Source organism: Malaclemys terrapin, chromosome 1 (assembly GCF_027887155.1).
Source record: "Malaclemys terrapin pileata isolate rMalTer1 chromosome 1, rMalTer1.hap1, whole genome shotgun sequence".
NCBI classification, from domain to species: Eukaryota; Metazoa; Chordata; order Testudines; family Emydidae; genus Malaclemys; species Malaclemys terrapin.
Window position 1 is genome coordinate 136,993,806 of NC_071505.1, and position 27,381 is coordinate 137,021,186.

The 27,381-nt window shown below is 48.2% G+C and overlaps 1 protein-coding gene across 1 annotated transcript in view; it reads right to left on the reverse strand.

The window, feature by feature from the left end:
• Positions 1-27,381, reverse strand: part of LOC128832083 (deleted in malignant brain tumors 1 protein-like) — a 166,998-nt gene that overhangs the window by 119,865 nt on the left and 19,752 nt on the right. The window contains 6 exon segments of the mRNA XM_054019173.1: positions 9,178-9,492; positions 9,579-9,641; positions 14,350-14,488; positions 18,982-19,160; positions 26,474-26,787; positions 27,023-27,338. Of these exon segments, the coding sequence (XP_053875148.1) occupies positions 9,178-9,492; positions 9,579-9,641; positions 14,350-14,488; positions 18,982-19,160; positions 26,474-26,787; positions 27,023-27,338 (1,326 nt within the window).

Genomic DNA, 27,381 nt, shown 5'->3' on the forward strand with positions numbered 1-27,381 from the left:
GCTAGGCTTCAGATAGAGAGGTGCACTGTCCAATCATTCCACCCAGTTCCTTCTTTGGGGGCTGCCAGGCGAGGTCACACCAGCATCCCTAATCCAGTCTGGGGAAGTCTTCTGATGGTGATACCTGGGCCAAAGCCTTCTACTCCTTGGGCATACTTGTTCTCCATTCACAGTGCCATCTCCTTCTAGCAGCCAGCTCTCCGTTCACAACAAGCACATGGGATCTCAGCTTCCCCACTCACTCCCCCTTCCTTTCCTGTTGATAGCGGCCAAGGGAATGCTGGGATCTGTAAAAAACAACAGAGAGTCTGTGGCACCTTTAAGACTAACAGATGTATTGGAGCATAAGCTTTCGTGGGTGAATGCCCACTTCGTTGGATGCATGCAATGCGATGCTCCAATACATCTGTTAGTCTTAAAGGTGCCACAGGACTCTGTTGCTTTTTATGGATTCAGACTAACACGGCTACCCCTCTGATACTGGGAAATGTAGTTCCTTCTCTGCTCCAGGGCAGGCTCTCTAGGCAGGAGCTGGCCAAGGAACTGCAGCTCCCAGGGCCCATTGGGTTCTGAGCTCCCATACTGGATCCCTGCTACTGCTGGGAGGCTGTGAGAGGGGAGGAAGTGAGTGTTATGGGCCCCCTTCTGAGCTTGGGCCTGGATCCATGGTAAATCTGGTACTGACTCCATGTGGGGTGGAGAATCCATAATTTCCCTTGGTACTTTGTTCCAATGTTTAATCACCCTATTTCAAATTTGTCCCTTATTTCAATTTCTCTGGCATTAACTTTCAGCCATTGGCTCTGGTTATGTCTTTCTCTGCTAGCCTAAAGAGCCCTTGAGTACCCAATATTTTCTTTGTGAAGGCATTTATGCACCATAATCAAATCACCTCTTGACCTTCTTTTTGATAAATTGAACAGATTGAGCTCTTGTCTCTTGATGGCAAGGCATTTTTTCAGCTCTTCTTTTTTTGGTAGCATTTCTCTGCCCCCATCCAATTTTTCACTGTTAATCTTAAAATGTGGACAACACTACTGTATGCAAGATTCCAGTAGTGATCTGAACAATGTTGAATACACAGATAAAACCAGTGCCCTATTTCTCATCCTTATTCTCCTGTATATACAACCAAGGATTGTTTTGGCCACATCGCACTGGGAATCCCATGATGAGTTGCTTGTCCATTACAACACATAAATCCTTCTCAGTCACAGATGTATGACCTTGCATTCTATTAGCGCTCAGCGTGTTTGAATGGACCCAGGCTACCAAGTGATCCAGATCACATTATCTCCAACACATACACAGGGGAATCGCCTACTCAGTCACCTTCACCTGCTGTTGATCCCTTTTCTCTTTCATTTTCCCCAGGATCTGGATGTGCCATTTTGGGGGAAGTTCTCCACCTCTCTTTAAGGCTCCAATCCCAGACCCTAGGCAGCATCAGCAGCCTGGGTTCCCTGCCAAAGCACAAATTTTCATCTCCTCTCTCTCTCTCTCTCTGGTAATTTCCTTTGTCCCACAAATCTGTCTTGAAGACATAACCCCTAGAACAAGTGAGCAGATTTCCCTCCTCAGTCTCCAAGGGTCAGTATGCCTATTACACATCTCGATAATGTCGTCTTTTGTTTTTCTTCTTTCAAAAGTAAATTGTTATTTCTAGTCATCTGACCACCCCACCCCCAGACTTGCTGCTTCTGATCATCTGTATTTGCCTTCTGTTGACCTTTTCTATTTCCATTGTATCTGTGTACAGATGAAGTGACCAAACTGAATGCACAATTTGCGGTGAAGGAAAGACAGACATTTCTGTGAAATAGTGATGTACTCCGCAAGTGTAAGCGGGGGAATGGTCCCACTATTGTGGGGAACTTTCCTGGCTTCTGCACTACCCTGGTGAAATGAGCTAGCAGAAGGAGCTGAGTCCTTGCTCACACTTCCTTTACCCAGAGGCCTCCCTGCCCTTGAGGACTCCCCTTCCACTCTCCTGTCTGGCAGAATCCTCATAACCCTGACAAGGCTGGGCCCAGGATTCGTGGAGGACTTGATCCCCAACCCTGCTGTGGTCACAGGAACTGTGGTGTCCCAACTCCGGGGTGCTCGCTCTGCACTGGACACCTCCCTGACCCACTGATCATTACATACAATTTAAAGCAAATACAAGTTAATTAATCAACGATTAACTTAAAAAAGAATAAGGAAAAATGGGAAAGGTTAAAGGAAAACACATCACCCTGCTCTGTGGCAGGGAACATCACAATCAGTGTCTCTGGAACGTCAGGACAGTTCATAGTCTGTTCCTTGTAGGTCCCAGGCTCCTTCTCAGGCCCTGGCTGTGCTGCAGGGATGCTGCAGGTTGGACACTTGCTCTGGTGGTGGCCACACACCTCTGGGCTTTGGGTGGTGGGAGCCTTCTTCTCTGTGTCAGCCGCCCGTCGGGTTAAGATCCCCCTCCCAGTCTGGTCTGCAAGGACCCTTGGCTGGGGGTGTCTTTCTGTGCTGGACCTTTTGCCCAGGGTCCCCCATTGGCTGGCCCCAGTTGCTCACCGCACCCGGCTTCAGACTGCTCCAGCTCCAGCCCCAGCTCCACTGTTCTAGCTCCGGCTCCACTCTGCATCAGCACTGATGCTGCTGCTCTGCCTCCAATCCCCTGGGCTGCTCCTCTGGCTCTGTGACTGCAGCCCTGCTCCCAGCACACGTCTGCTCTGGGGGCTGCTTCCATGACACTGATCCCAGCTCTGACCTCCTTCCTGGGCTGCTTTTCGGGCCCCTCTGGCAGGCACAGCTCTGTTCCCCAGCTCAGCTTGGGCCCCTTCTTAGCTCGGCTCCACCCCGTAGACCAGGGGTCAGCAACCTAGGCGGCAAACACGGCACGCTGCCTGCCCACCGAGAGGAGGAGGGGCAGAGGGGCCGGAAAGCACCACGCTGGGGGAAGAAGAGGGAGGAGGGAAGCTTGGCTGCCGCAGGACCAAGCTTCTGCCTCCTGCCTCTGCAAGGGGGGGGGGGTCCTGGCCCCCAGCCCCACTCAGCGCCCCCTCCCACTGCTCTCCCCTGCGGGGGCAGGAGGCAGAAGCTTGGTCCTGCGGCAGCCACGCTCCCCCCCCGTTTCTCCCCACAACGTGGTGCCTTCCGGCCCCTCCTCCTCCCCCCTCTCCCTGCCGGCGACGGCCCTTGCCAGGGGGAGCGGAGCCGAGCCGAGCAGCAGCGTGCTCCCTGCTCCATAGAGGAGGCAGAGAGAGGTAGGGACGGGCCTTGGGGAAGGGGGTGGAACAGGGCATATCCCTCCCAGCCCCCTGCCGTGAGCCGCTCAGGGCAGGGGGCTGGGAGCACCCCCACGAGCCGAGCACCCCACCCCTCTGCCCTGCACCTCCCCAACACCCAGCCTTCTGCCATGCACCCCAGCCCTCTGCCCTGATCTCGAGTCACACCCCCAACACCCAGCCTTCTGCCCTGCACCCCACTCCCCAGCCCTCTGCCCTGAACCCCCCCACCCAGCCTTGTGCCCTGCACCTCCACACACACCCCAGCCCTCTGCCCTGCACCTCCCCCCAACACCCAGCCTTGTGCCCTGCACCTCCACACACACCCCAGCCCTCTGCCCTGCACCTCCCCCCAACACCCAGCCTTGTGCCCTGCATCTCCACACACACCCCAGCCCTCTGTCCTGACATCGAGTCGCCCCGCTCAGCCCGCTGCAGGCCTAGGTGAACAGAACCCCAGGCTGGAAGTTGGCTGAGCAGGCTGGCGGCGTAAGATTAGCATTTTAATTTAATTTTAAAGGAAGCTTCTTAAACATTTTGAAAACATTGTTTACTTTACATCCAACAATAGTTTAGTTATATAATATAGACTTATAGAGAGAGACCTTCTAAAAAACGTTAACATGTATTACAGGCACGCGAAACCTTAAATTAAAGTGAATAAATGAAGACTCGGCACCCCACTTCTGAAAGGTTGCCTATCCCTGCTGTAGACCCAGGCAATTCCAGCTCACAGGGAGGACGGGACCCACCCTGGCCTCCTGACTTCCTGATTAGCCTGCCCGCCCTGTCAATCAGGCTGACCTGGAGCATTGGCCTCTCCCTATTCTTTTAGTACTGTGAGCTAGCCAACCAAAACACCCCCAATGAATGTTAGTAAGGGGACAACAGTCCCCTTACACAAGCATTCTGGTATTTACTTCTCTGAGGATTCATTCAAACACTCTTGGCTTCTCCACTGGTCAGTACTCAGCTCAGCATTGATTGTAAACTATATTTGTAGTTTGTCAGGGAAATAAACGTGCCACTGTGCAAAGATGATTAGTTTTAACGGGGTTTCTAGTAAGAACTTATTGACCTGTTAATTGTTGTCGCCTTATTGGTTCAGTGGAAAGTCAGATTCTGATTTACCTTCCTCTTGTCACTATTGTCTTAAAATTCATTTATCATCCTAGCAGAGAATATTCATTCTCTGCATTTATTGCTAGTTGGGAAATCTTTTCACAGTTTGTTTAATTTCAGGTGTGAATTACCCAGGGAGAATTTTCCATTTACCTCCTTGGTTTCAATGAAAGTTTCAAATCGGAATTCAATTTAGGAATAACCACATTACTCATCTCAGAATGTTCTCTTGCTGGTGTCTCACTTTTACCACATAACTGATAGAACATTCAGTGTAAACCAACCTCCCTATAAACAGCTGGCCATACCCAGAGGTGGCCCACCCTTGTCTCTCGGATTTGTTCAATTTCAGCCTCTCCCTGTGATGAGCCCTGGAAACTGCACAATTCATCTAGCAAGAAAAACTTCCACTCTGGGGAAGACTTTCAGAAGGATTTAATATGAAAAAGGCACAAATTGAAGATGAAGAAATTACAGGGATAAAAAAGCAGGACACTTCCATCCTGGCCAATCAATGGAAAGTTTTATACAGAGGAAATTTATGAACCTTTTCCCACTCGCAATTGTATTTCCTGCAACTTCACACAAACCCTATAGAAACACCTGCTTTGTCTGTCTACCAGGCAGGGACTGTTTCTGAGCATCATGCTAGAGGGAGCATTTCTCAGAGAAAGAGGCAAAGCTTTTACATCATCACAAGGTTATTTGGTCCAGTCACATTGTTCTGATACTGATCCTCCAGCATCACCAGCACTTCCACCCCAGGGCCGTAAGAGGAGCCCTCCTCTGGAACCCTCAGATTGGGGGATTTCACATTTCACATTTATCTGATACATTTTAGTAGCTGATTGAAAGGGTCCTAGAGCTCCCACGTGACAGACGTGTGTATGTGTGTGCGCGCGGTGGGGGAGGGGGAGAATTGTAGAAAGTAGTGACTGGGATCTAGTCTAGAAGGATTGTTCCACAAGGCATCTTGCTATATTAATTACAAATATAAATTATTTGGAATTTCCCAGAGTTTGTTCCTGACTTCCTAAACTTGACATTATTTTTAGAATGTCTTTTTCAATGCGTTCTCCTGATAAAGTTTACCCCATAAACTGATATCGGTCTCCAATGTACTGACACCAGTGGGAGCTGATCCAGCTAATAAGGGTGGGATATTGACCCTTGGGTGTAAAATCTCTATTTTCCAAAAAACCCCTTCCCCGCCCCCCACCCAGTCACACCGTGTCTGACACAGATGTATATAAGCTGCAATATCCACGTGCCAGGAAAGGCTGACAGAGAACATTGCTGCACTGTAGAGATCTCTGCTTCGGTGTGTTCTCTTTACAAATAGTGAGTAACCCTAGTGCTAATGGCAGTGAGGGTCCCAGGTCAGCTCCTAGGCGAACTCTACCATAAGTCCCTGCGATGGGCCATTATCGTGATCAAGGGCATCAAACACTTGCCTACCCCTGGGCCTCCACACATCTCTGGTAATGCACCTGGTCAGTGCCTCCAGCGTTACACCAATAGACAATACTGGTGGGTGAACTTCTGAGTTTTCTTAACAAGCCACTATTGTCCCTACTGGGAAATACAGTTAGTTTTTTGTCAGGGTAATGTTGCTTCCAGGAGGCGGATTCACTGGGGCAGGGGGTTGTGGGGTGGGAGGGGGTGAGATCTCCAGCTGGGAGTGCAGGCTCCAGGGTGGGGCCAAGGTGTTTGGAGTGCAGGAGTGGGCTCAGTGCTGGGGCAGGGGGATAGGATGCAGGAGGGGATGCAGTCTCTGGCTGGGGTTGTGGGCTCTGGGGTGGGGCCAGGGATGAGGGGTTTGGGGTGAAGGAGAGGGCTCTGGGATGGGGCTGAGGGGTTTGGAGTCCAGGAGGGGACTCAGGGCTGGGTCAGTGGGTTGAGGTGTGGGAGGGGGGGTGCAGGCTGCAGGCTCTGGGAGGGAGCTTGGGTGTGGGAAGGAGCTCAGAACCTGGGCCGGGGGCTGGGGTTTGGGAGGGGGTCCTGGGTGCAGTCTCTGGGAGGGAGTTTGAGTGCAGGAGGTGGTTCCGACCTGGGACAGTGGATTGGGGTGCGGATGGAGGGTGCGAGGTCAGGGAGGGAGGAAGGGTGTGGGACGGGGTTCCAACCTGGGGCACGGAGTTCGGGGTGCAGGCTCCAGCTGGGTGGCCTTTACCTCAGGTGGCTCCCAGTCAGTGATGCAGTGGGGCTAAAGCAGGCCCCCTGCCTGCCCTGGATCTGCATTGTTCCCGGAAGCGGCCTGCATGTCTTAACCCTAGGTGGAGGCAAGGCCAGGCGGCTCTGCATGGTGCACGTTGCCTGCGCCTGCAGGCACCGCCCCTGGAGCTCCCACTGGCCATGGTTCCCAGCCAATGGGAGCAGTGGAGCCAGCGCTTGAGGTGGGGTCAGCATGCAGAGCTTCCCTGTGTTGAAATGAAATGAATTGTTCGGTGTGTATTTAGAACAATTGGGTGAAATTAACAGGAATTTGTGAAATGTTTTGGTGTCTCTGAATCTGCATTTTTTCACCAAAACATTTTTCAGTGAAGACTTGCACCTAGCTCCAATGACAAGCTCACAGGGTGAAGCTGCAGAGATTTAACTCTGGGTCAGGGTGTCAGATGGAAAGGGCATTAGATAGCTGCTCCGTGTTAAAAGCTTTCAGAGTGGTAGCCATGTTAGTCTGTATCAGAAAAAAACAACGAGGAGTACTTGTGGCACCTCAGAGACTAACAAATGTATTTGGGCATAGACTTTTGTGGGCTAAAACCCACTTCATCAGATTGCTAGAGTGGAAAATACAGTAGGAAAATATATATACAGAGTACATGAAAAGATGGGGGGTTGCCTTACCAATTCTAATGAGACAATTCAATTAAAGTGCGCTATTATCAGCAGGAGGAAAAATCACTTTTGTAGTGGTAATCAGGCCCATTTCAAACAGTTGACAAGAAGGTCTGAGTAACAGTAGGGGAAAAATTAGCTTGGGGAAATAGTTTTAAGTTTGTGTAATGACCCATCCACTCCCAGTCATAATAGCCCACGTCCTGCTCAGCGCGGCCTGCAGCTCTCACTCGGGTGTCATTCGCCCCTAGATTTCACAGGCCATGGAAAGCAGCTCCTTCCCTCAGGCTACAGCTTACAGCTCCTCCCTCTGTGACCCAAGCACCAAGGAAATTTAACCCTTGATGGGAGGAGGAGGATGTTTTATCTGGGTGTGACATTCCCTTCTGGTGTTATCTGGACCAGTGATCTGCTAGGCCTCTCCAATCCTTGTCTCTGGGAGCCAGCCTTACCCTGCTCTGCTGTGAGAGCCCCCACTCCTAGGCTGTTCTCGCGCAGACTCTGGCATGTAAGCTGATTGGATTGTGCAACCATATGACACTAGCCAATATCTCCAGTCCCAGACACAACCCTAGTTACCTCCGTCTTGCAGTGTCCACTTATGCCCACTGGACGCTGCAAGCTTATATGAGTTTGTCAATTTAACAAAGAAATTGATATGTACCAGGTTTGTTATCCCAAGGGGAGTCTCTGACACACTTCAAACTAAATGCACTGCTTCAGGTAGAATAAACAAACAGATTTATTAGCTATACAGATAGATTTTAAGTGATTATAAGTCAAAGCATAACAAGTCAGATTTGGTCAAATGAAATAAAAGCAAAACACATTCTAAGCGGATCTTAACACTTTCAGTGTCCTTACAAACTTAGATGCTTCTCACCACAGGCTGGCTGGTTACTTTTCAGTCAGGTTCTCTCCTTTAATCAGTGTTTCAGTCGCTTGGTGGTGGTGGTGGCTGTAGATGTAGGTGGAAGAGAGAGAGAGCATGGGAAAACTTCTCTCCTTTTTATCATGTCCTTTCTTTCCTCTTGGCTTTGCCCCCCCCCCCCTTCAGATCAGGTAAGCAGTACCTCTTCACAGTCCCAAACTAACCAAAGGAAGGGGGTGACTCCCTCGAGGGTCTAATAGATTCTTTTGTTGCTGCCTAAGCCAGTGTCCATTGTTCCTGTGAGGCAGGGCTGGGTTTGTCCCATCCATGCCCTGATGAGGTGTGAACTGCCTCTCTGTTCTTGGGGAGTTTTTGCCTGGGCTTGCTTTAAGCCCTGAGGATACGTTTTCAGCCTCATAAGTATATACATGAAATTATAACCTTACTATAACATTACTGAAACGATTACTATAACATCACTATAACAACCATGCTCATTGCATCATGAGCCTTGCGAAGACACCTAACATGACAAACTTTGCATTGGATACCACACAATCATTTTATAAAGATGAATATGGGGGTGTAGGGCATTCCCCTGAGGTTCAGAGCGTCACACTGAGCTATTCAGAGAATCTGTCCTCTCTGTCAGACCTGCAAAGGGAAAGGAAGGAGAGTTGGAGTCTGGAGCAAGGAGGAGATGACGTGTTTGTTACTAGGGAGAATCTCACCTCTGAGAATCCCTGGGGGCACTGTCCAACTGTCACCTCCACAAACTTGCTCACAGCAGCACAGGGCCTGTTTGTTAGTGATTTTGGGCCCAAGTCCCTTGTGCTCTGTGCAGTAATGAGGACACTAGTAACAAACCAGCACAGTGGGGCCTGTGATAAATACAGGGAATTTGTGAGCTGATGTCTGAGCCAATCTGACCTGAGAAAGGATCCATCCCACAACATCCAGGATGCTCGTGCACACAGGAGATGGGAGGGCCTGGTCTGGGACCAAAGTGGGGGGAGGGGCTGGTCCATCCTCCTCCTTGAAAATTACAAGCATGTAGCAGAAACATCTCCTGTCACTCACCTGAGCAATTCACGGCAGCATCTTCCTTATGACCTCAGTTGCTCTCACCCCAGGGCTTGGCAGGACAGTCCCAGAGAGATGACTCTGTCCCTCTGCAATTCAACGTCTCCACCCAGATGGGACCAGTCCCCTCACCGAATGCAGCCTCGCCCGGGGCAGATACAGCAGATCCACAGCCCAGTTGTTTACACACAACGTTAGCATCTGCCATGTCCCAGGAGTCATCACAAACTGTTCCCCAGGAGCCACGGTACCAAACCTCCACTCTCCCCGAGCATCTGTCCTCTCCTCCCATGACACATAACTTCTCCCTGTCTGGAAATGCAGAAACCTCACATGTTACTGGGACAGCTGGAAAAGTCCTTAGGGACCAAGAGGGAGACTCAGAGAAGCAGAGATACCTGTGCAGCTTGTAGAGTTCGGGCATTCAGTAAACAGGGTCTGAGGTGGTTTCCCTTTAGTTCCTATGGAGAGAAAGCTGAGGTGAGTAGATCGGGGAGTGTGTGCGAATCAGGTTCGAGTAAGGTTTATCGGTATTTCACACCCCTAATACCAGTGCTTTATAAATTGGCTGAAAGACAAAATCTGTGTTATTGAATAATTAATTAGCTACTCAGCTGTTACACTGGATTTTGCAGTCTTTAAGCAGCTCCCTGCTGGTGGGTGTGTCTCTTTATGTAACTGGCAGGACAGTATCTGATTCTCCTCTAGCTCTCCCCGCAGACAACTCCCCTAACACCTCTGCCCAGAGATTGGAATGGAAACAGACAAGTGAGCTGAAACTCACCCTCATTACCGCAGGAACCAACAGAAGAGGGAAAGTAATATTGAGAGGGGGCTGTATAGGAGCTGCAGGTCTGAACTTCCCCACACGAAAAGGCAGTGTGGTCCAGTGGTCATGGTACTGCACTAGGACTTAAAAGACTGGGGTTCTATTTTTGTTTCTGCAACAGATCTGCCGTGTGACTTAGGCAAGTCCCTTCATCTCTCTATCATCTGTTTCCCCTTCCACTCATCTGGTCTATCTCGACTGTAAACTCTGTATGGCAGGGCCTCTCTTGATTTGTGTTTTGACAGTGCCTGGGGCAATGAGGCCTTTGGGGATTTTAGGTGTTACCATAATAAAAATAATACTTGAGACACAGGTCTATAGATGACCTTCACAGCCCAAACCTCTGATTGTTATTCCTTGGAAGATGTTTAACCAGAAAGGCACACTAATCATGTTCTTTAATGGGTATCACTTCCTGGCTCTTCCAGAGGCCTGAGCCAATGCTCATTAAGGCACCATGGGTGACATTGGGACACTTCATCTCTCTGTGTCTCCATTCCCTGTCTGTAAAATGAGGGTAATAATCCTCTCCTGAAAGGCTCTGCTGCTGTGTGAATGAGACTTGAGAGATCAAGTTTCTGATCCCAGTAACAGGGATTGCAAAGGGCTTAGAATTTGTTCATGCTAATTAACCATTGAAACAATTTACCAAGGGATATGGGGAGTCTCCTTGATATGAAGTCATTAAATCAAGACTGGACGTATTTCTAGAAGATCTGCTCTAACTCCACTAAAATTTACAGGCTTGATGTAGGAATTACTGACTGATATTTTATGGCCTGCGATATGCAGGAGGTCAGATTAGAAGATCCTAACAGTCTCTTCAGCCTTTAAAATCTGTGATTCCATGACTTCACGGGGTGTTGGATTAGGCCCTAATTGTGGTTGCGGTGAAATGTATGTCTTTGTAATAGTGATGTCCATGTTTGTTATTAACAGGCCACATTACTATTTCTAGAACCTCAGATACCGAAAAGAAGTTTGTACAATTGCTAAGAATGTTATATAGCTATAGATATAGATTGATATAATTGTTATATTTTTTTACTTTTCACTTGATCTTTTTATCAAATACATACACATTTATTTATAATGTATATAAATGTGTATGTATTTGATAAAAAGATCTAGTGAAAAGTAACAAAATATAATAATTACATCAAAATCTTTCAGTGAGCTAGACCTGATTGTTGAGTGTTTGTGTGTGTATGTATATGTTTGCTATTTACCTTCACAAGCAATATGGGTTTCTTCTACTCTGTTACACGATTGTTGTTTCCAAGGGTCTGACGGGCATTGCCAAAGGGAGCTGTGCTGCTTATCGCACCGAACACCATCCACCCAGGTGGGGCCAGAGCCGCTTCCATGTGTAAACTCTTTCAAAAATGTCCCTCTGTCTCCACAGTCCAAGTGTTTGCATATAAGTGCCATGGTGACAGCATCCATAGGACTATATGTATTTCGGATTATTTTTTTCCAATGTGCATTGGTTTGCACTTATCAACAATGAACTTCACCTGCCATTTTGTTGGCCAGTCACGCAATATTGTGAGATCCCTTTCTAACTCCTTGCAGCCTCCTTTGGACTGAACTATCATCTACAAACTTTGCCACTTGACTGTTCACCCCCTTCTCCAGATCATTTATTAATATGTTGAACAGCACAGGTACCAGTACAAATCCTTGGAGGGACCCGCTGTTCGTGTCTCTCCATTGTGAAAAGTGACCATTTATTCCTACCCTTTGTTTCCAATATTTCAACCAGTTACTGATCCATGAGAGGACCTTCCATCGTATCCCATGGCTACTTAACTTCCCTAAGAGCCTCGGTGAGGGACCCTGTCAAAGGTTTTCTGAAAACCCAAGTACACTGTATCAGCTGGATCACCCTTATCCATATGCTTGTTTACTTCCTCAGAGACTGGAGAGGCATGACTTCCCTTTACAAAAGCCTTGTTGACTCTTCCCCATCAAATCATGTTTATCTTTGTGTCTGGTAATTTGGTTCTTTACTGTAGTTCCTACCAGTTGCCTGGTGCTGATGGTAGGGTCATCGGCCTGTAATTGCCAGGATCTGCTCCGGAGCCCTTTTAAAAATCAGCCTTACATTAGCTACCTTCCTGTCATCTGATACAGAAGGTGATTTCAGTGATAGGTTACATACAACAGTTAGTAGTTCTGCAATTTCATATTTGAGTTCCTTCAGGACTCTTGGGTGAATACCATCTGGTCCTGGTGACTTATTACTGTTTAGTTTATCAATTTGTCTAAAATATCATCTTATTACACATCAATTTGGACTGTACATCAGATTGGTCATCTGAAAAGGATAGCTCTGATGTGGAGATCTCCCCAACATCTTCTGCAATGAAGATTGATGCAAAGAATTAATTGAGCTTCTTGCAATGGCCTTGTCTTCCTTGAGTGCTCTTTTAACACCTTTGTCACCTTTGTTATTTAGTGGCCCCATGGTCTGTATGGCAGGTTTCCTGCTTTTCATGTACTTAAAACAATTTCTAGAGGTAGTTTTTGTGTCTTTAGCAATCTGTTACAATAGTGATGTACAATCAGTAGGAATAAAAATATTATCATATAATCCTCAATTCCTTTTTTCTTTTCAGTGAAGCAAAAGGATGTACTATTAAGATTACGATATAACAATACCACATTATAACAAAAAGTTTTACTTAATCAAGAGAAATAGGGTTATGTATGACTTCCTTTTCCCATTAATAATAATAGAATCTAATTCTGACATAGCACAGTTCTTTGGTAGATCTCAAAGCACTCTACAAAGGAGGTCAGTGTCATTATCCCCATTTTACAGGTTTGGAAACTGAGGCACAGGGCGGTGACTGACTTGCTGGAGGTCACCAGCAGGCTAGTGGCAGAGCTGGGAGGAGACCCCAAGTCTCCTGAGTCCTGTTCCAGTGCTCTGTGAAATAGGCCACAGTGCCTCCCCCTCTTTTCTTTTTTGATTCTGGATGCCCCATTATTGAAGATTTTAAGATAAGAAGCCACTGTATTTATGCATTTACTGACATGCTCAGAAAATTATCTCTTCTGCCCAACAAATGTTAGGATAGATATCAATATTTTTCATTGTCAGAATTTTCCATTATTCTTTCAAAAAAAAAAACCCTCCAAAAACCCATCTGATTGTGTTTGTGGTGAATGTGGGGGCAGGGTAGAGGTTACTGTTGTGTACCCTGAACTGTGACTTACTAATTTGACTTTTAAGATGGTGTCACAGTGTCAGCGGGAATAGGCAGCTCTGTCCCACAGGTCGATATGGTCACAAGACTGGTGGCTGCCCCCCATTAAAGCTGGATGGGGCTGACTGCGGGACAATGGAGCAATCATCATGGGGATGTTCTCGTAGATGGCCTGGCTGGCCAACCGGGAAAACTAGTCTGAGGCAGAAGGAAGATTTCACCTGGCCTGTAACACAGACCACTGAGCAATGTGGTAATTGAGCCCAGACATACACAGGGCGGGTGGGGACTTCCAGAAAAAGCAACTTCACAGAGAAAGGGGAGCAGAGTGGGGCAGACAAACTGAGCCCCAGCTGGGTCTCATGAGCACCTTGGTTCTTACAAGAACACAGGCTCATTCTGTTCTTTTCCTGTTACTCCCCAGGGAAGCCCAGTTCACTTAATTTGCAGGGAAGCAGAGATTAGATGAGCTGCAACACAACTGTAGGGTGTTTGTTTTTTTAAACCCCTTTTGCTCTAATATGTTATTCTAGCTGCTGAATAAAGTGCTTTGTTCTGAGTACGCTGTAGGTCACTATCACGGGACACAAGTTCCCCGGGGAAGAACTGAAACCCAGTCGGACCTGCAGGGTGCTGAGCGGTTGGTTTGCACAGGGTAGTGTAACCAGGCCAGGCCTAGCGGAGGAAGAATCTTGAGATTCCACCCCAAGACAGGCCAGGGCAAGTGGGCCAAGGCCTCATGTGGGTGCACATAGAGACACCAGAAAGGGGAGAGAGGTGCAACTAACTCTGTAACCCTGACAATGTTCAATGAAAATAAAAAAAAGTTTGTGAAAATTTCCATGACAAGGAAACTATTTTACATCTGAAAAAGTTTTGATTAAAAACGCAAGACAGACAGACAGACAGCGAGGTTGCTGCAGTGCATTAACCAATCCTGTGGCTGTGCTTTTCTCTGCACATAATACTATATTTTTACAACAGAGTTTGATCCTCAGATCCACATATTTTCAAGGTCTGATGAGATCACAGCACAAGGTGAGATGTTTACAGGCCCTAGGACAGGTCATGTTCCTATTGAACAAGGACAGGATGTTTGCAAGATTTCATAGTAAGTCACCTCACCTGAGCAAACGACGCCAACATCCTCAGCAATTCCTGCCTGCTCTGCCTCAGATGTGGAGATGATGCAGAGCGTTAGATTAGTCTCGTTTCCTTCACACTGGACATTTCTCAGCCCCACAGGGCCCGTTCCTCGCTCAGACTTAGGGTATGTCTACACTACGGGATTAATCCGAATTTAGATAATTCGGATTTGAGAAACAGGTTGTATAAAGTCGAAATGAGTGCGGCCACACTAGCACAGTAATTCGGTGGTGTGCGTCCAAGTACCGGGGCTAGCGTCGATTTCTGCACCGTTGCACTGTGGGTAGCAATTCCATAGCTATCCCATAGTTCCCGCAGTCTCCTGCGCCCATTGGGATTGTGGGTTAAGATCCCAGTGCCTGATGGGACAAAAAACATCGTCGCAGGTGGTTCTGGGTACAGCCTCACTCCCTCCCTCCCTCCCTCCCTGCATGAAAGCAACGGACGGCAGACAACCATTTTCGCGCCTTTTTTCCTGGGTGGGTGAACACTGCAGACTCCATACCACGGCAAGCATGGAGCCCGCTGAGGTCAAGACAGCACTCATGAATATTGCAAACACCTCGCGCGTTCTTGTGGAGTTTATGCTCAGCCAGGACCAGAAAAACGAGGCGAGGAGGCAGCGGCGGCGGCAGCGCAGCGACAAGCATGATGAGGACATGGACACGGACACGGACACAGAATTCAGTGAAACCACAGGCCCCGGTGCTTTGGAGATCATGTTGTTAATGGGGCAGATTCTATCCATGGAACGCCGATTCTGGGCAAGGGAAACAAGCACAGACTGGTGGGACCGCATAGTGTTGCAGGTCTGGGACGATTCCCAGTGGCTGCGGAACTTTCGCATGCGTAAGGGCACTTTCATGGAACTTTGTGACTTGCTTTCCCCTGCCCTGAAATGCCAGAATACCAAGATGAGAGCAGCCCTCACAGTTGAGAAGCGCGTGGCGATAGCCCTGTGGAAGCTTGCAACGCCAGACAGCTACCGGTCAGTCGGGAATCAATTTGGAGTGGGCAAATCTACGGTGGGGGCTGCTGTGATGCAAGTAGCCAAAGCAATCACTCAGGTGCTGCTACGAAAGTTAGTGACTCTGGGAAATGTGCAGGCTATAGTGGATGGTTTTGCTGCAATGGGATTCCCTAACTGTGGTGGGGCAATAGACGGAACCCATATCCCTATCTTGGCACCGGAGCACCAAGCCACCGAGTACATAAACCGCAAGGGGTACTTTTCAATGGTGCTGCAAGCACTTGTGGATCACAAGGGACGTTTCACCAACATCAACGCGGGCTGGGCGGGAAGGGTTCATGACGCTCGCGTCTTCAGGAACACTACTCTGTTTAAAGGGCTGCAGCAAGGGACTTACTTTCCGGACCAGAAAATAACCGTTGGGGATGTTGAAATGCCCATAGTTATTCTTGGGGACCCAGCCTACCCCTTAATGCCATGGCTTATGAAGCCATACACAGGCAGCCTGGACAGGAGTCAGGAGCTGTTTAACTACAGGCTAAGCAAGTGCAGAATGGTGGTAGAATGTGCATTTGGCCGTTTAAAAGGTCGCTGGCGTTCATTATTGACTCGCTCTGACCTCAGCCAAAGAAATCTCCCCATTGTTATTTCTGCTTGCTGTGTGCTCCACAATCTCTGTGAAAGTAAGGGGGAGACCTTTATGGCGGGGTGGGAGGCTGAGGCAAATCGCCTGGCTGCTGATTACGCGCAGCCAGACACCAGGGCGATTAGAAGATCACACCATGAAGCGCTGTGCATCAGAGAAGCTTTGAAAACCAGTTTCATGGCTGGCCAGGCTACCGTGTGAAATATCTGTTTGTTTCTCCTTCATGAAAACCCTCCCCCTTTACTGACTGATTTTCTGTAAGGAACCCACCCTGCCCCTTCCCCCAGCTTTCTTTCAAACCAAATAAAGTCACTATCATTTAAAAATCATTTATTCTTTATTAATAGATTAGAAAAAGAGGGAGGGAACCCGGGTGGTATTTGGGAGGAGGATTGCTGGGAAGGAAAAAGCCACAAAGAAAAGGTTAAAAAAATGACAGCCTTTTGCTTGGGCTGTCTACTGGGGTGGAATGGGAAGGTGTACGGAGCCTCCCCCCCCGCGTTCTTACACGTCTGGGTGAGGAGGATACGGAACATGGGGAGGGGGGAGGGTGGAACAGGGGCTGAAGCGGCAGTCTGTTTTCCAGCAGCCGTTCCTGAACCTCCACCAGACGCCGGAGCAGCCCCAGCGTTGCATCCTTCATCCTCTGGTCTTCCTGCCGCCATCTCTCATCTCGATCGTCTCTCCTCTCCTCACGTTGGTCCCTCCTCTCCTCACGTTGGTCCCTCCTCTCCTCACGTTCACTGACTTCTTTCCTATACTTTGAAACTGTTTCCTTCCACTCATTCAGATGAGCTCTGTCACTCCTGCTGGATTGCATAATTTCAGAAAACATGTCCTCCCGCGTCTTCTTCTTACGACGCCTTATCTGTGATAACCTTCGGGATGGAGGAGGGAGGCTTGAGGAATTTGCAGCTGCTGTAGGGAGGGGAAAAAAGAGAGAATTGTTTTAAAAGCTACATTTTGCAGAACAATGCTTATACTCTTTCACGGTGACCAACACTGTTCACATTACATAGCACATGTGATTTCTGTGCAAGGTCGCATTTTGCCTCTTAATGCTGAGTGCTTGTGGCTTTGCTGCTAGAGATCACAGGTCTGGGCAACAGAATTCGGCTTGCATGCGGCCATGGTAAGCCATTGTTTTACAGCTTCTGCACCCTCCTTTCCCACATACCAAGCATAGCCTGTAGAGTGCTGCAGAAGCCTGGCCAATCTCAGCCAGTTGGGGGGGGGCAGTGTGGGGGGGCTTGTCTGGGCCCCTTCAGGCAAGTAGAGTGCTGCGGTTTTTCTGTTAACATTCAGCAGCACCAGAAAACAAACTAACCCCCCCCCCCGCCATGAATTCTCTGGGATGATCACGGTACCCCTCCCCCCACCGCATGGCTGGTATCAGGGAAGATCCCTGCAGGCACCAAACTACCCCCCCCCCCCGCCGCCGACCCCCCCCCCTCGCCATGAATTCTCTGGGATGATCACGGTACCCTCCCCCCACCGCGTGGCTGGTAACAGGGAAGAACCCTGCTAGCCAAACGCGGAAAACTTCAGGGCCAATTTCCCATCTGCGCTTGGCTAACTGCAGGGAAGGATTTATTTTCCGCCACAGGCAAACAGCCCAGTAGGAACGGCCACCTCTGTCCCCTTAATTAAGTTCCCGTATTTCAACCAGGTTACCAGGAGTGATATCACTCTCCTGAGGATTACACAACAAGATAAAGAACGGATGTTGCTTGAATGCCAGCAAACACCGGGACCATACGCTGCTAGGCTTTGTCAGGCAATGATACCAGATTACTTGCTGCAAGCATGGCGTGGTCAAGTGTCCTACCATGGAGGAGGGAATAAGGATGCACTGCCCAGAAACCTTCTGGCAAGGCTTTCGGAGTACCTCCAGGAGAGCTTCATGGAGATGTCCCTGGAGGATTTCCGCTCCATCCCCAGACACGTTAACAGACTTTTCCAGTAGCTACAGACTTTTCCAGTAGCTGAACTGACCGCGAATGCAAAGTCAGGCAAAGTAATCATTAAAAACCGTTTGCTTTTAAAACAAGTTTTATATTTTAAAAGGTAAACTCACCTGAGGTCCCTTCCATGGGGTCAGAGTCTTGGGTACTGGCTTGGGAGGCTTGGGAGGGTACTTCAGTCAGGGTGAGAAAAAGATCCTGGCTGTTGGGGAGAATGGAGTGCTGTGTGCTCTCTGCAAGCTCATCCTCCTCCTCCTCCTCCTCTACCCCATCGGCAGAATCCTCAGGCGTCGAGACTATCCCCGACCCAGAATCCACGAACAAAGGTGGGGTAGTGGTGGCAGCCCCCCCTAGAATTGCATGCAGCTCAGCGTAGTAGCGGCATGTCCGCGGCTCTGACCCGGAGCGACCGTTTGCCTCCTTTGTTTTTTGATAGGCTTGTCTGAGCTCCTTGACCTTCACGCGGCACTGCTCAGAGTCCCTATTGTGGCCTCTCTCCATCATGCCCTTGGAAATTTTTTCAAAAGTTTTTGCATTTCGTCTTTTAGAACGAAGTTCTGCAAGCACTGAATCCTCTCCCCATACAGCGATCAGATCCAGTACCTCCCTCACGGTCCATGCTGGTGCTCTTTTTCGATTATCAGCCTGCATGGTTACCTGTGCTGATGAGGTATCTGTGGTCACCTGTGCTCTCCATGCTGGGCAAACAGGAAATGAAGTTCAAATGTTCGCGGGGCTTTTCCTGTCTACCTGGCCAGTGCATCCGAGTTCGGATTGCTGTCCAGAGCGGTCACAATGATGCACTGTGGGATAGCTCCCGGAGGCCAATACCATCGAATTGCGGCCACACTAACCCTAATTCGAATTGCTAAAATCGATTTTGGCGCTACTCCGCTCGTTGGGGTGGAGTACAGAAATCAATTTAAAGGGCCCTTTACATCGAATTAAATGGCGTCGTTGTGTGGACGGTTACAGGGTTAATTCGAATTAAAGCTGATAAATCCGAATTAAAGTCGTAGTGTAGACCAGGCCTTAGGGGGGTTATAAGCTTTCTCAGCGACTCCGCACTGGAGCTCCCTGCACACCACACTGGCATCATCCATGTCCCACTGGTCATCCAGCACTCTGCCCCATGCACCATGGAGGGAAATCTCAACTCTCCCATCACACCGGCTCTCTCCATTCAGCAGTCTGAGTGATTCAGAACCACCTGGGCTCAGGAGAGATGAGAAACACACTGAATAACACTCCCTGTTATACACTAGAAATAATACAGAGTGCACATGAAATTATGGACTGTTTCTCAATAAGAAGGCATAAGCCACTGGTCAGAGTGTGCCACAGTGTTAAAGGGAACAATCTCTGTGAGAAGACACTTATTCTTTTCACTCTATAAGTAGAAGGTGCTATAAGGATTGTAAAACTCTGACCTTGACAGGAGACCCTGTAAATGAGTGAGCGAAGGAATTCCTGCAGGTTACTGATTGGGAAAATAGTGTCTGTGTGTGGTGGTGTAATGGCTGCCGAGGTTTGTAGTTACTTTGTCCAGGTTTAAATGCCTGGAAGCCAGTGAATGGTGCCCGCACAAGCACTTAGCAGGTGTGTCGTACATGATTTAGGCAAGTTTGCCTTAAGGGAGTTTGGGCAATGGAAGAGCAGGGTTCATGGTGGTCAGGAACAGGTTATTGTTGATAAATTCCCTTAGTTCCCTCTGATCTTTGCTCAGTCGGTGGCAACTTTCTTGGTTCACCTCGGTCCAGTGCAGGAGCTCCCAGTGTGAGATAGTTCCTGGCACTGGTGGTTCTGACTGGAGCTGTCCCTTGATGTGTGGTGTCATCTCTGAGCCCAGCGTGAGATTCCAGCTGATCAATTCACACCACACTAAGCAGATTGTTCGTGGGGTGGGGAAGGGTATGTGCTCTGTTGGTGAATATTGTGACTTCCTTGGGATGTGAATCTCAGTCTTTGCGTGTGTCTCAGAATCAGTGAGTCCTACAGGTGGTAAATTAGGAATTACTCACCAAGTTCAGACACAGGTGCAGCCAGGAGAGACTGACAGTGTTAAAAGACAACAGCAGAGTCAGTGCAGGGCACGCCCACTGGCTGTGTCAGGTACAATATGCACTAGTACGGCAACCTGATGGGTGCAGTGTGCGTGCACTGGATCCAAACAGCTCAAGGATCTTGGTAGCCAAATAACACTTCAAGGCTAAGAGTGAAATCCTGGCCCCCACTGAAGGCAATGCTAAAACCTCCATTGACTTCAACGGAGCCAGGAGTTCGCCCTAGGACTGGAGCAGGAGAATGGCTGCGTGCAGCTAGCGTAGTGCAGGGGTGTAGCCACAGGTGGGCCGTGGCCCATCCAGTTAGCATCCAGGCCCCTCCCAAATCAGGGCCGGAGCCCTCAGAATCCACAGGCTGGGACTCCCGACCCTGGCTCAGTGTCCGTCAGCCTGGCCGTGTCTCTCTCCTGCTGGCGCCGTGCGCTATTTCCCTGGTTTCTGACCCCAGTGCTAGCCCTGTGGGGAGTGTGCCTTGTTGGGGCAGGTCTGGGTGGGGCTCGTGCTGGAGCCGGAGACTGGGGCATCAGCTCCCGGCGCCGACAGGAAAGGGATGTGGCTGGGCTGACGGACAATGAGCCAGGGTCGGGAAGGGTGTGTGGAGCTCGAGCCCCAGAGGGACCCCGCTTTACCCAAAGGGTGCACCTAGGGTGACCAGATGTCCTGATTTTATAGGGACAGTCCTGATATTTGGGTATTTTTCTTATATAGGCGCCTATTACCTCCCACCACCTGTCCAATTTTTCACATTTGCTATCTGGTTACCCTAGGCACGCCCCGCAGCCTGTGTGCCCCGGGCAGCCTCAGCTTTGGATGCCTGCTGAGCGGTAAGGGCCGGCTGGAAAGGGTGGAGGGAGGCAATCCCCCACTCCTTTCTGCCCCCTCCCAGGGCACTTGATCCCTCCTGCACCCCTCCCTCTGCCCCTCCCATCATTGCCCACCCCCCGAAAGCCGGGGCCCACCCAGGTTTCCTGTCCTAGCTTTGCCACTAGTGTGGTATGAGGGTAGAGAGTAGATTTGGGGCTTTCCGAGGAGGCTCATGGATATAACTGGGTACCACAACCCCTCAGGAAGGCCAGATGGGATCATGGCAGATGGCGCTCGTACAGAAGGGACCAGGTGTTTTTCCTTCGAAGGGATTCTCCTTCCAGCAACTGTAGGGAGAAATCAGCATCTTCATATGCTGAGGAGTTCCCAGGGTATGAACCAGGGTATGGGCTGGGTAGCTAGTTAGGAGAGGCTGGGCAGGGCTGCAGGGAATTCATTTAGGAATGCAGGTAGCCGCCTCTGTGAAAAGCAGGAGAACTGTGAGGTGAATTGCCCCCAAGGTACAAAGGTATCAGCTGTAAAGAGGAGAGTAGAAGTCTGTTGAGAGTGCTGGGCAGGGCCCTATAGGTTTAGTCATGGTGTGTAATGCCACCAATGACTCTGGGCTCTGTGAGAGACAGTCCTGGAAGCTACATGTCCACTATTAGGAAGAAGGTTGAAATCAAGGGCTTCTGCAGTAGGTGTCTCTGTAAGGATCCCAGTTCCAGCCAGTCAGGATGCCCTATGGAGACCGTACATGGATGAGAAGATGAGCGGGGAGTTGCAACTTCATTAAGCAGGAGGGATCCCTTTGGTGAGGGGAGAAGCAGATGATCACAGTGGCCTCTTTGGGTCTTAAAACTCTGCGGATCTGTAGACCCAGAATACAGGCTCCATTTAGCCACAAGGGAACCATTGGCTGGCCATTAAAATTAAGTTTTCTAGTGAAATATTTTTTCTGCAGGGCCCTGGCAGGTTTCAGTGCCCAGGATGGATAAATCGGGGTTGTGTAGTGTCAGGCTGTTGCCTGTATGACCCCTGCCTCATTCACTTTAGAAACTGGAAGGCGTGTAGAGAATGAGCAGGGGAGCGCAGGAAGAACTAGGATGATCTTGTTAAGAGCAGTGACCGTCAGTCAGTAGAGCTCAGTTCTGTTCCTGCCTCTCCCACAGACTTCACAGGTGATGCTGAGCAGGTTTCTTAAGGCGATTTTAATGGGGTCTGATTAGCAGAAGTACTGAGCACTCACAACAGCCGCTAGGGTCAAGACAAGATGTGGCTGATCACTTCTTCTGCAGTCAGGCAGTGTGGGCGGGTGGAAAGAGCACAGGGCTGTGCGTCAAAACTTTGTTTTATCCTGTCTCTGCTGCTGACTCACTGGGTGGTCTTGGGCAAGTCACTTTGTTTTTCTCTCTCAGTTTCACCAGCTGTAAAATGGAGCTAATAATAATACTTACCCACCTGCTTCCCTGGCGTTTGATGAGGGTTTATTAATGTCTGGACAGTACTTTGAACACATAACACTTTACAGAAATGGTGAGTACTCTGAAGAAGCAGGCCGCAAGGGTCAAGGGTCAAGGGTCACTCCAAATAAGTATCGAGTTTGGAAGTTTGGCTTTAATCACTGTATGTAAAATTTTCAAAGGCAGCTAAATGATGTAGGAGCCTAAATGCCATTTTCAGAAGTGACTTAGGCAGCAAGAGGGAGAAGTCTGCATGGTTCTTGGGCTCCTACGTTACTGGAGAAAATGGGATTTAAGTCCCTAAGTCACACAGGCTTGGTCTACACTACCCCCCCCAATTCGAACTAAGGTACGCAACTTCAGCTACGTGAATAACGTAGCTGAAGTCGAAGTACCTTAGTTTGAACTTACCTTGGTCCACACGCGGCAGGCAGGCTCCCCCGTCGACTCCGCGGTACTCCTCTCGCCGAGCTGGAGTACCGCAGTCGACGGCGAGCACTTCCGGGTTCGACTTATCGCGTCCAGACTAGACGCGATAAGTCGAACCCAGAACTTCGATTTCCAGCCGTCGAACTACCTGGTAAGTGTAGCCAAGGCCTAAGGCACTTTTGAAAATGTTATTCCTTGGCTTCTATATGCCTAAGTCACTTTTGAAAGGGGTATCATAACAGTCTGCTATCTCCCAGGGTGTTATGAAGACGAATTCATTAATGCTTGCGGTGCACTCTGATACTACGCTGACGAGCATCATGAAGAAATTAATCATTCTGTTTCAGTGCGGTGTTTCTATGGTACGTATAGTGAGTAAGGCCCTGGGTCACAGGTTGAATGATGAGAATAAAAAGAAATATTCTACAGCTCCTTCAGGCCCTGATCACCATCCCCCCAGTGCACTGAAGGAGGCAGGAGCTGGTGGGATGGAGGGGAATAATAGGATGTGTGCATGCAATTGGACTGTGTCATAATGCATATGCACGGGGGGGGGGGGGGGGGGGGAGCTGACTGAATTAACATTGCATGGGTAACCTTAACTCTGATATTTCCTAATTCTTGTGCATTTCGTTTTGACTAATAACACTATTTAATTTTGTAATGTTTTTATGTAAGGTAAATATTGGAACTAGTCAACAACCCAACATTTTTCCTGTTAAGTATGACAATGCAGTATTTCAACTTTTAAACATATCCAAGAGACTGGGATGTGGAAATGGAATGAGAATTTTTGTTTAGATTCTAACTAAAATGTTGATTCATTTTAACTTTTTGAAAATGAAAAATTCAACCTTCCTTTTCATATTTGGGTTTACAAGTTCTCCCCCTTTCTATGTTTTCATCTTTTCTTCCACTGTAAAAAGTTAGAAAAAAATTAAAAAGTATAAGAAAACAGGAGGGAAATCTTTTTGATTTTTTTTTTCAGCTGGAAAGGTGTGAAAAAAGTTAAAAAACACCAAAGTGAGATAAAGTGCTACTTTCTCTGTGGCATGCTACCAAAAATATCCTCAGGGACTAGGGTGACCAGATGTCCTGATTTTATAGGGACAGTCCTGATATTTGGGGCTTTTTCTTATATAGGTTCCTATTACCCCCCACCCCCCGTCCCGATTTTTCACACTTGCTGTCTGGTCACCTTATCAGGGACTCAAGTGAGAGAAGAGAAATGTTTATTTTCAGCAGTTTATAATTCAGCCAAACCTGGAAGGGATTTCCCTGCACTAGGGGCAGGCATCTCTCTGACCCTAGCATTACTCCTTCCCAAATTACAAAGGCCTGCTGCAAACAATGACGGCATAAAATCTTCTCAAGAAAGCGTAGAGTGTATTTTATAATAGAAAGTGTGAAGCAACTTCCATATTGGGAATTGCTAGTAGCTTCCCCTCTAATTGCTATAGCAGTGATTTGGAGAAGGATGAGGAGAGTGAATTGGTGACATTTATGAAACCCGAAGGAAAAAGTGCTGCCCCTGCTCCACTGCCCTCAGGAAGGACAGAGTTGCTGATGTTTTTACTGGAGAATCCAGGGCTTTCCCAGGTCATGACTATTGTTTTTGTGATAATATTTACTTTAATTTTATCTTTAATACATTTATTATTATTATACGTGCTTTAGGATCTAGCTCCCCCTCCCCTTGCTGTGCCCTGAGGTTCCCCTGCTCTGGGGCCAGTGTCACACAGTGTCCTTAATCCAGCATTACACTTACCTGAGCAAACCACACTGGCATCATTGTCATGTGAGCACTGAGAGGCCCCCAGGGCAGTAACAGGACAATACCCCAAATGGGAGGTAGATCGTGCCAAACCAACCTGATCTCCTTCTTTGAGAAGGTAACAGATTTTTTAGACAAAGGAAATGCAGTGGATCTAATTTACCTTGATTTCAGTAAGGCATTTGATACAGTTCCACATATGGAATTATTAGCTAAATTGAAAAAGATGGGGATCAATATGAAAATTGAAAGGTGGATAAGGAACTGGTTAAGGGGGAGACTACAACGGGTCATACTGAAAAGTGTGGCTGGAAGGAGGTTACTAGTGGAGCTCCTCAGGGATTGGTTTTGGGACCAATCTTATTTAATCTTTTTATTACTGACCTTGGCACAAAAAGTGGGAAAGTGCTAATAAAGTTTGCGGATGACACAAAGCTGGGAGGTATTGCTAATACAGAGAAGGACCGGGATATCATACAGGAAGATCTGGATGACCTTGTAAACTGGAGTAATAGTAATAGGATGAAATTTAATAGTGAAAAGTGCAAGGTCATGCATTTAGGGATTAATAACAAGAATTTTGGTTATAAATTGGGGACACATCAGTGGAAGTAATAGAGGAAGAGAAGGACCTCGGAGTATTGGTTGATCACAGAATGACTATGAGCCACCAATGTGATATGGCCGTGAAAAAAGCTAATGCGGTCTTGGGATGCATCAGGCAAGGTATTTCCAGTAAAGATAAGGAGATGTTAGTACCGTTATACAAGGCACTGGTGAGACCTCATCTGGAATACTGTGTGCAGTTCTGGTCTCCCATGTTTAAGAAGGATGAATTCAAACTGGAACAGGTACAGAGAAGGGCTACTAGGATGATCCGAGGAATGGAAAACCTGTCTTATGAAAGGAGACTCAAAGAGCTTGGCTTGTTTAGCCTAACCAAAAGAAGGCTGAGGGGAGATATGATTGCTCTCTACAAATGTATCAGAGGAATAAATACCAGGGAGGGAGAGGAATTATTTAAGCTTAGTACCAATGTGGACACAAGAACAAATGGATATAAACTGGCCATCAGGAAGTTTAGACTTGAAATTAGATGAAGGTTTCTAACCATCAGAGGAGTGAAGTTCTGAAACAGCATTCCAAGGGGAGTAGTGGGGGCAAAAGACATATCTGGCTTCAAGACTAAACTTGATATGTTTATGGAGGGGATGGTATAATGGGATAGCCTAATTTCGGCAATTAATTGATCTTTGATTATTAGCAGGTAAATGTGCCCAATGGTCTGAGATGGGATGTTAGATGGGGAGGGATCTGAGTTATTACAGAGAATTCTTTCCTGGGTGCTGGCTGGTGAGTCTTGCCCACATGCTCAGGTTTTAACTGATCGCCATATTTGGGGCTGGGAAGGAATTTTCCTCCAGGGTAGATTGGCAGAGGAGGTTTTTCGCCTTCCTCTGCAGCGTGGGGCACGGGTCACTTGCTGGAGGATTCTCTGCACCTTGAAGTCTTTAAACCACAATTTGAGGACTTCAGTAACTCAGACATAGGTTAAGGGTTTGTTACAGGAGTGGGTGGGTGAGATTCTGTGGCCTGCGTTGTGCAAGAGGTCAGACTAGATCATCATAATGGTCCTTTCTGACCTTAAAGTCTATGAGTCTATGATTTGGAGAAGGATGGGGAAAATGAATTGGTGACATTTATGTAACCTGAGGGACAAAGTGCTGCCCCTGCTCTGGTGCCCTGCATAAGGACTGAGTTGCTGGCTAAAGCTCTTCCTGGAGAATCCAGGGCTTTCTTGGGTCACAACAATTCATTTGTGATAATATTATTTACTTTAATTTTATGTTTAACATATTTACTATTATTATGTGTGGTTTAGGATCCAGCTCCCTCTCCCCTTGCTGTGTCCTGAGGTTCCCCTGCTCTGGGGGCAGTGTCACACACTGACGGGCAGGTGTCCTTAATCCATCATTTCTCCTGCACTTACCTGAGCAAATCACACTGGCATCATTGTCATGTGAGCACTGAGAGGCTCCCAGGGCAGTAACAGGGCAATGGCCCAAATGGGGTTCAGTCCCTTTGCAGTAAAATGTGTCTGTCCAGACAGAGCCATTTCCCTTCCCAAAATACCCTCCTCCCGGAGCCGATACAGCAAACCCACAGTCGAGTTGATGACAGAGAATGTTGGCATCCAGTAAATCCCAGCGTGAATCACAGAGGGTTCCCCAGGCACCAAGAACCTGGGTCTCCACCCTTCCTGAGCACGCTATGCTGCCGTTCACCAGCTGGAACCCTGTGTACCCTGGGGAGAAGGGAGAAGAGGTTTAGAGAGGGAGCCTTAGAACTATTTCATAGCAAATAGTTAAAGAAAGGAAAGTCAGGGGGAATTGATCCCTTTCTCAGTATCTTGGCTTGTTTGGGATTTTGATCCAATCCTATCCAAACCAGCTCCCTACACAGTGAGATCAGTACATTGCTTCACCCTAATCTAGAATACACATCATTGGGAGGTTAAAGACATTGTGCTGAATTCTTATGTGAGCATATGGCACTAGCATCATTTGTGTGTGAGCACGTCTGATTTTCTTGTGATTTTCTGGGACAGGAGAGCAGGAGAGACTCATTCCCCACACACTGGAATTCTTCAGTCAAGATCTTTCCTTGTCCTTCTCCAAAGTGAGCTCCTCCTGGGATAGATGCAGCTATTCCACCTTGAAGTTCATTACAAATAACGTTGGCAACTTTGAGATCAAATTGTGCATCACAGACTGTGGTCCATGTGTTTCCATGTATTATCTCCACACGTCCTGAGCAGGCATTGTCCCCTGCAACCAGCCGAGGCTTAATGTGTCCTAGAAAGTCAATAAAGGTTGAGAATTATAAATGGGCCTTTAG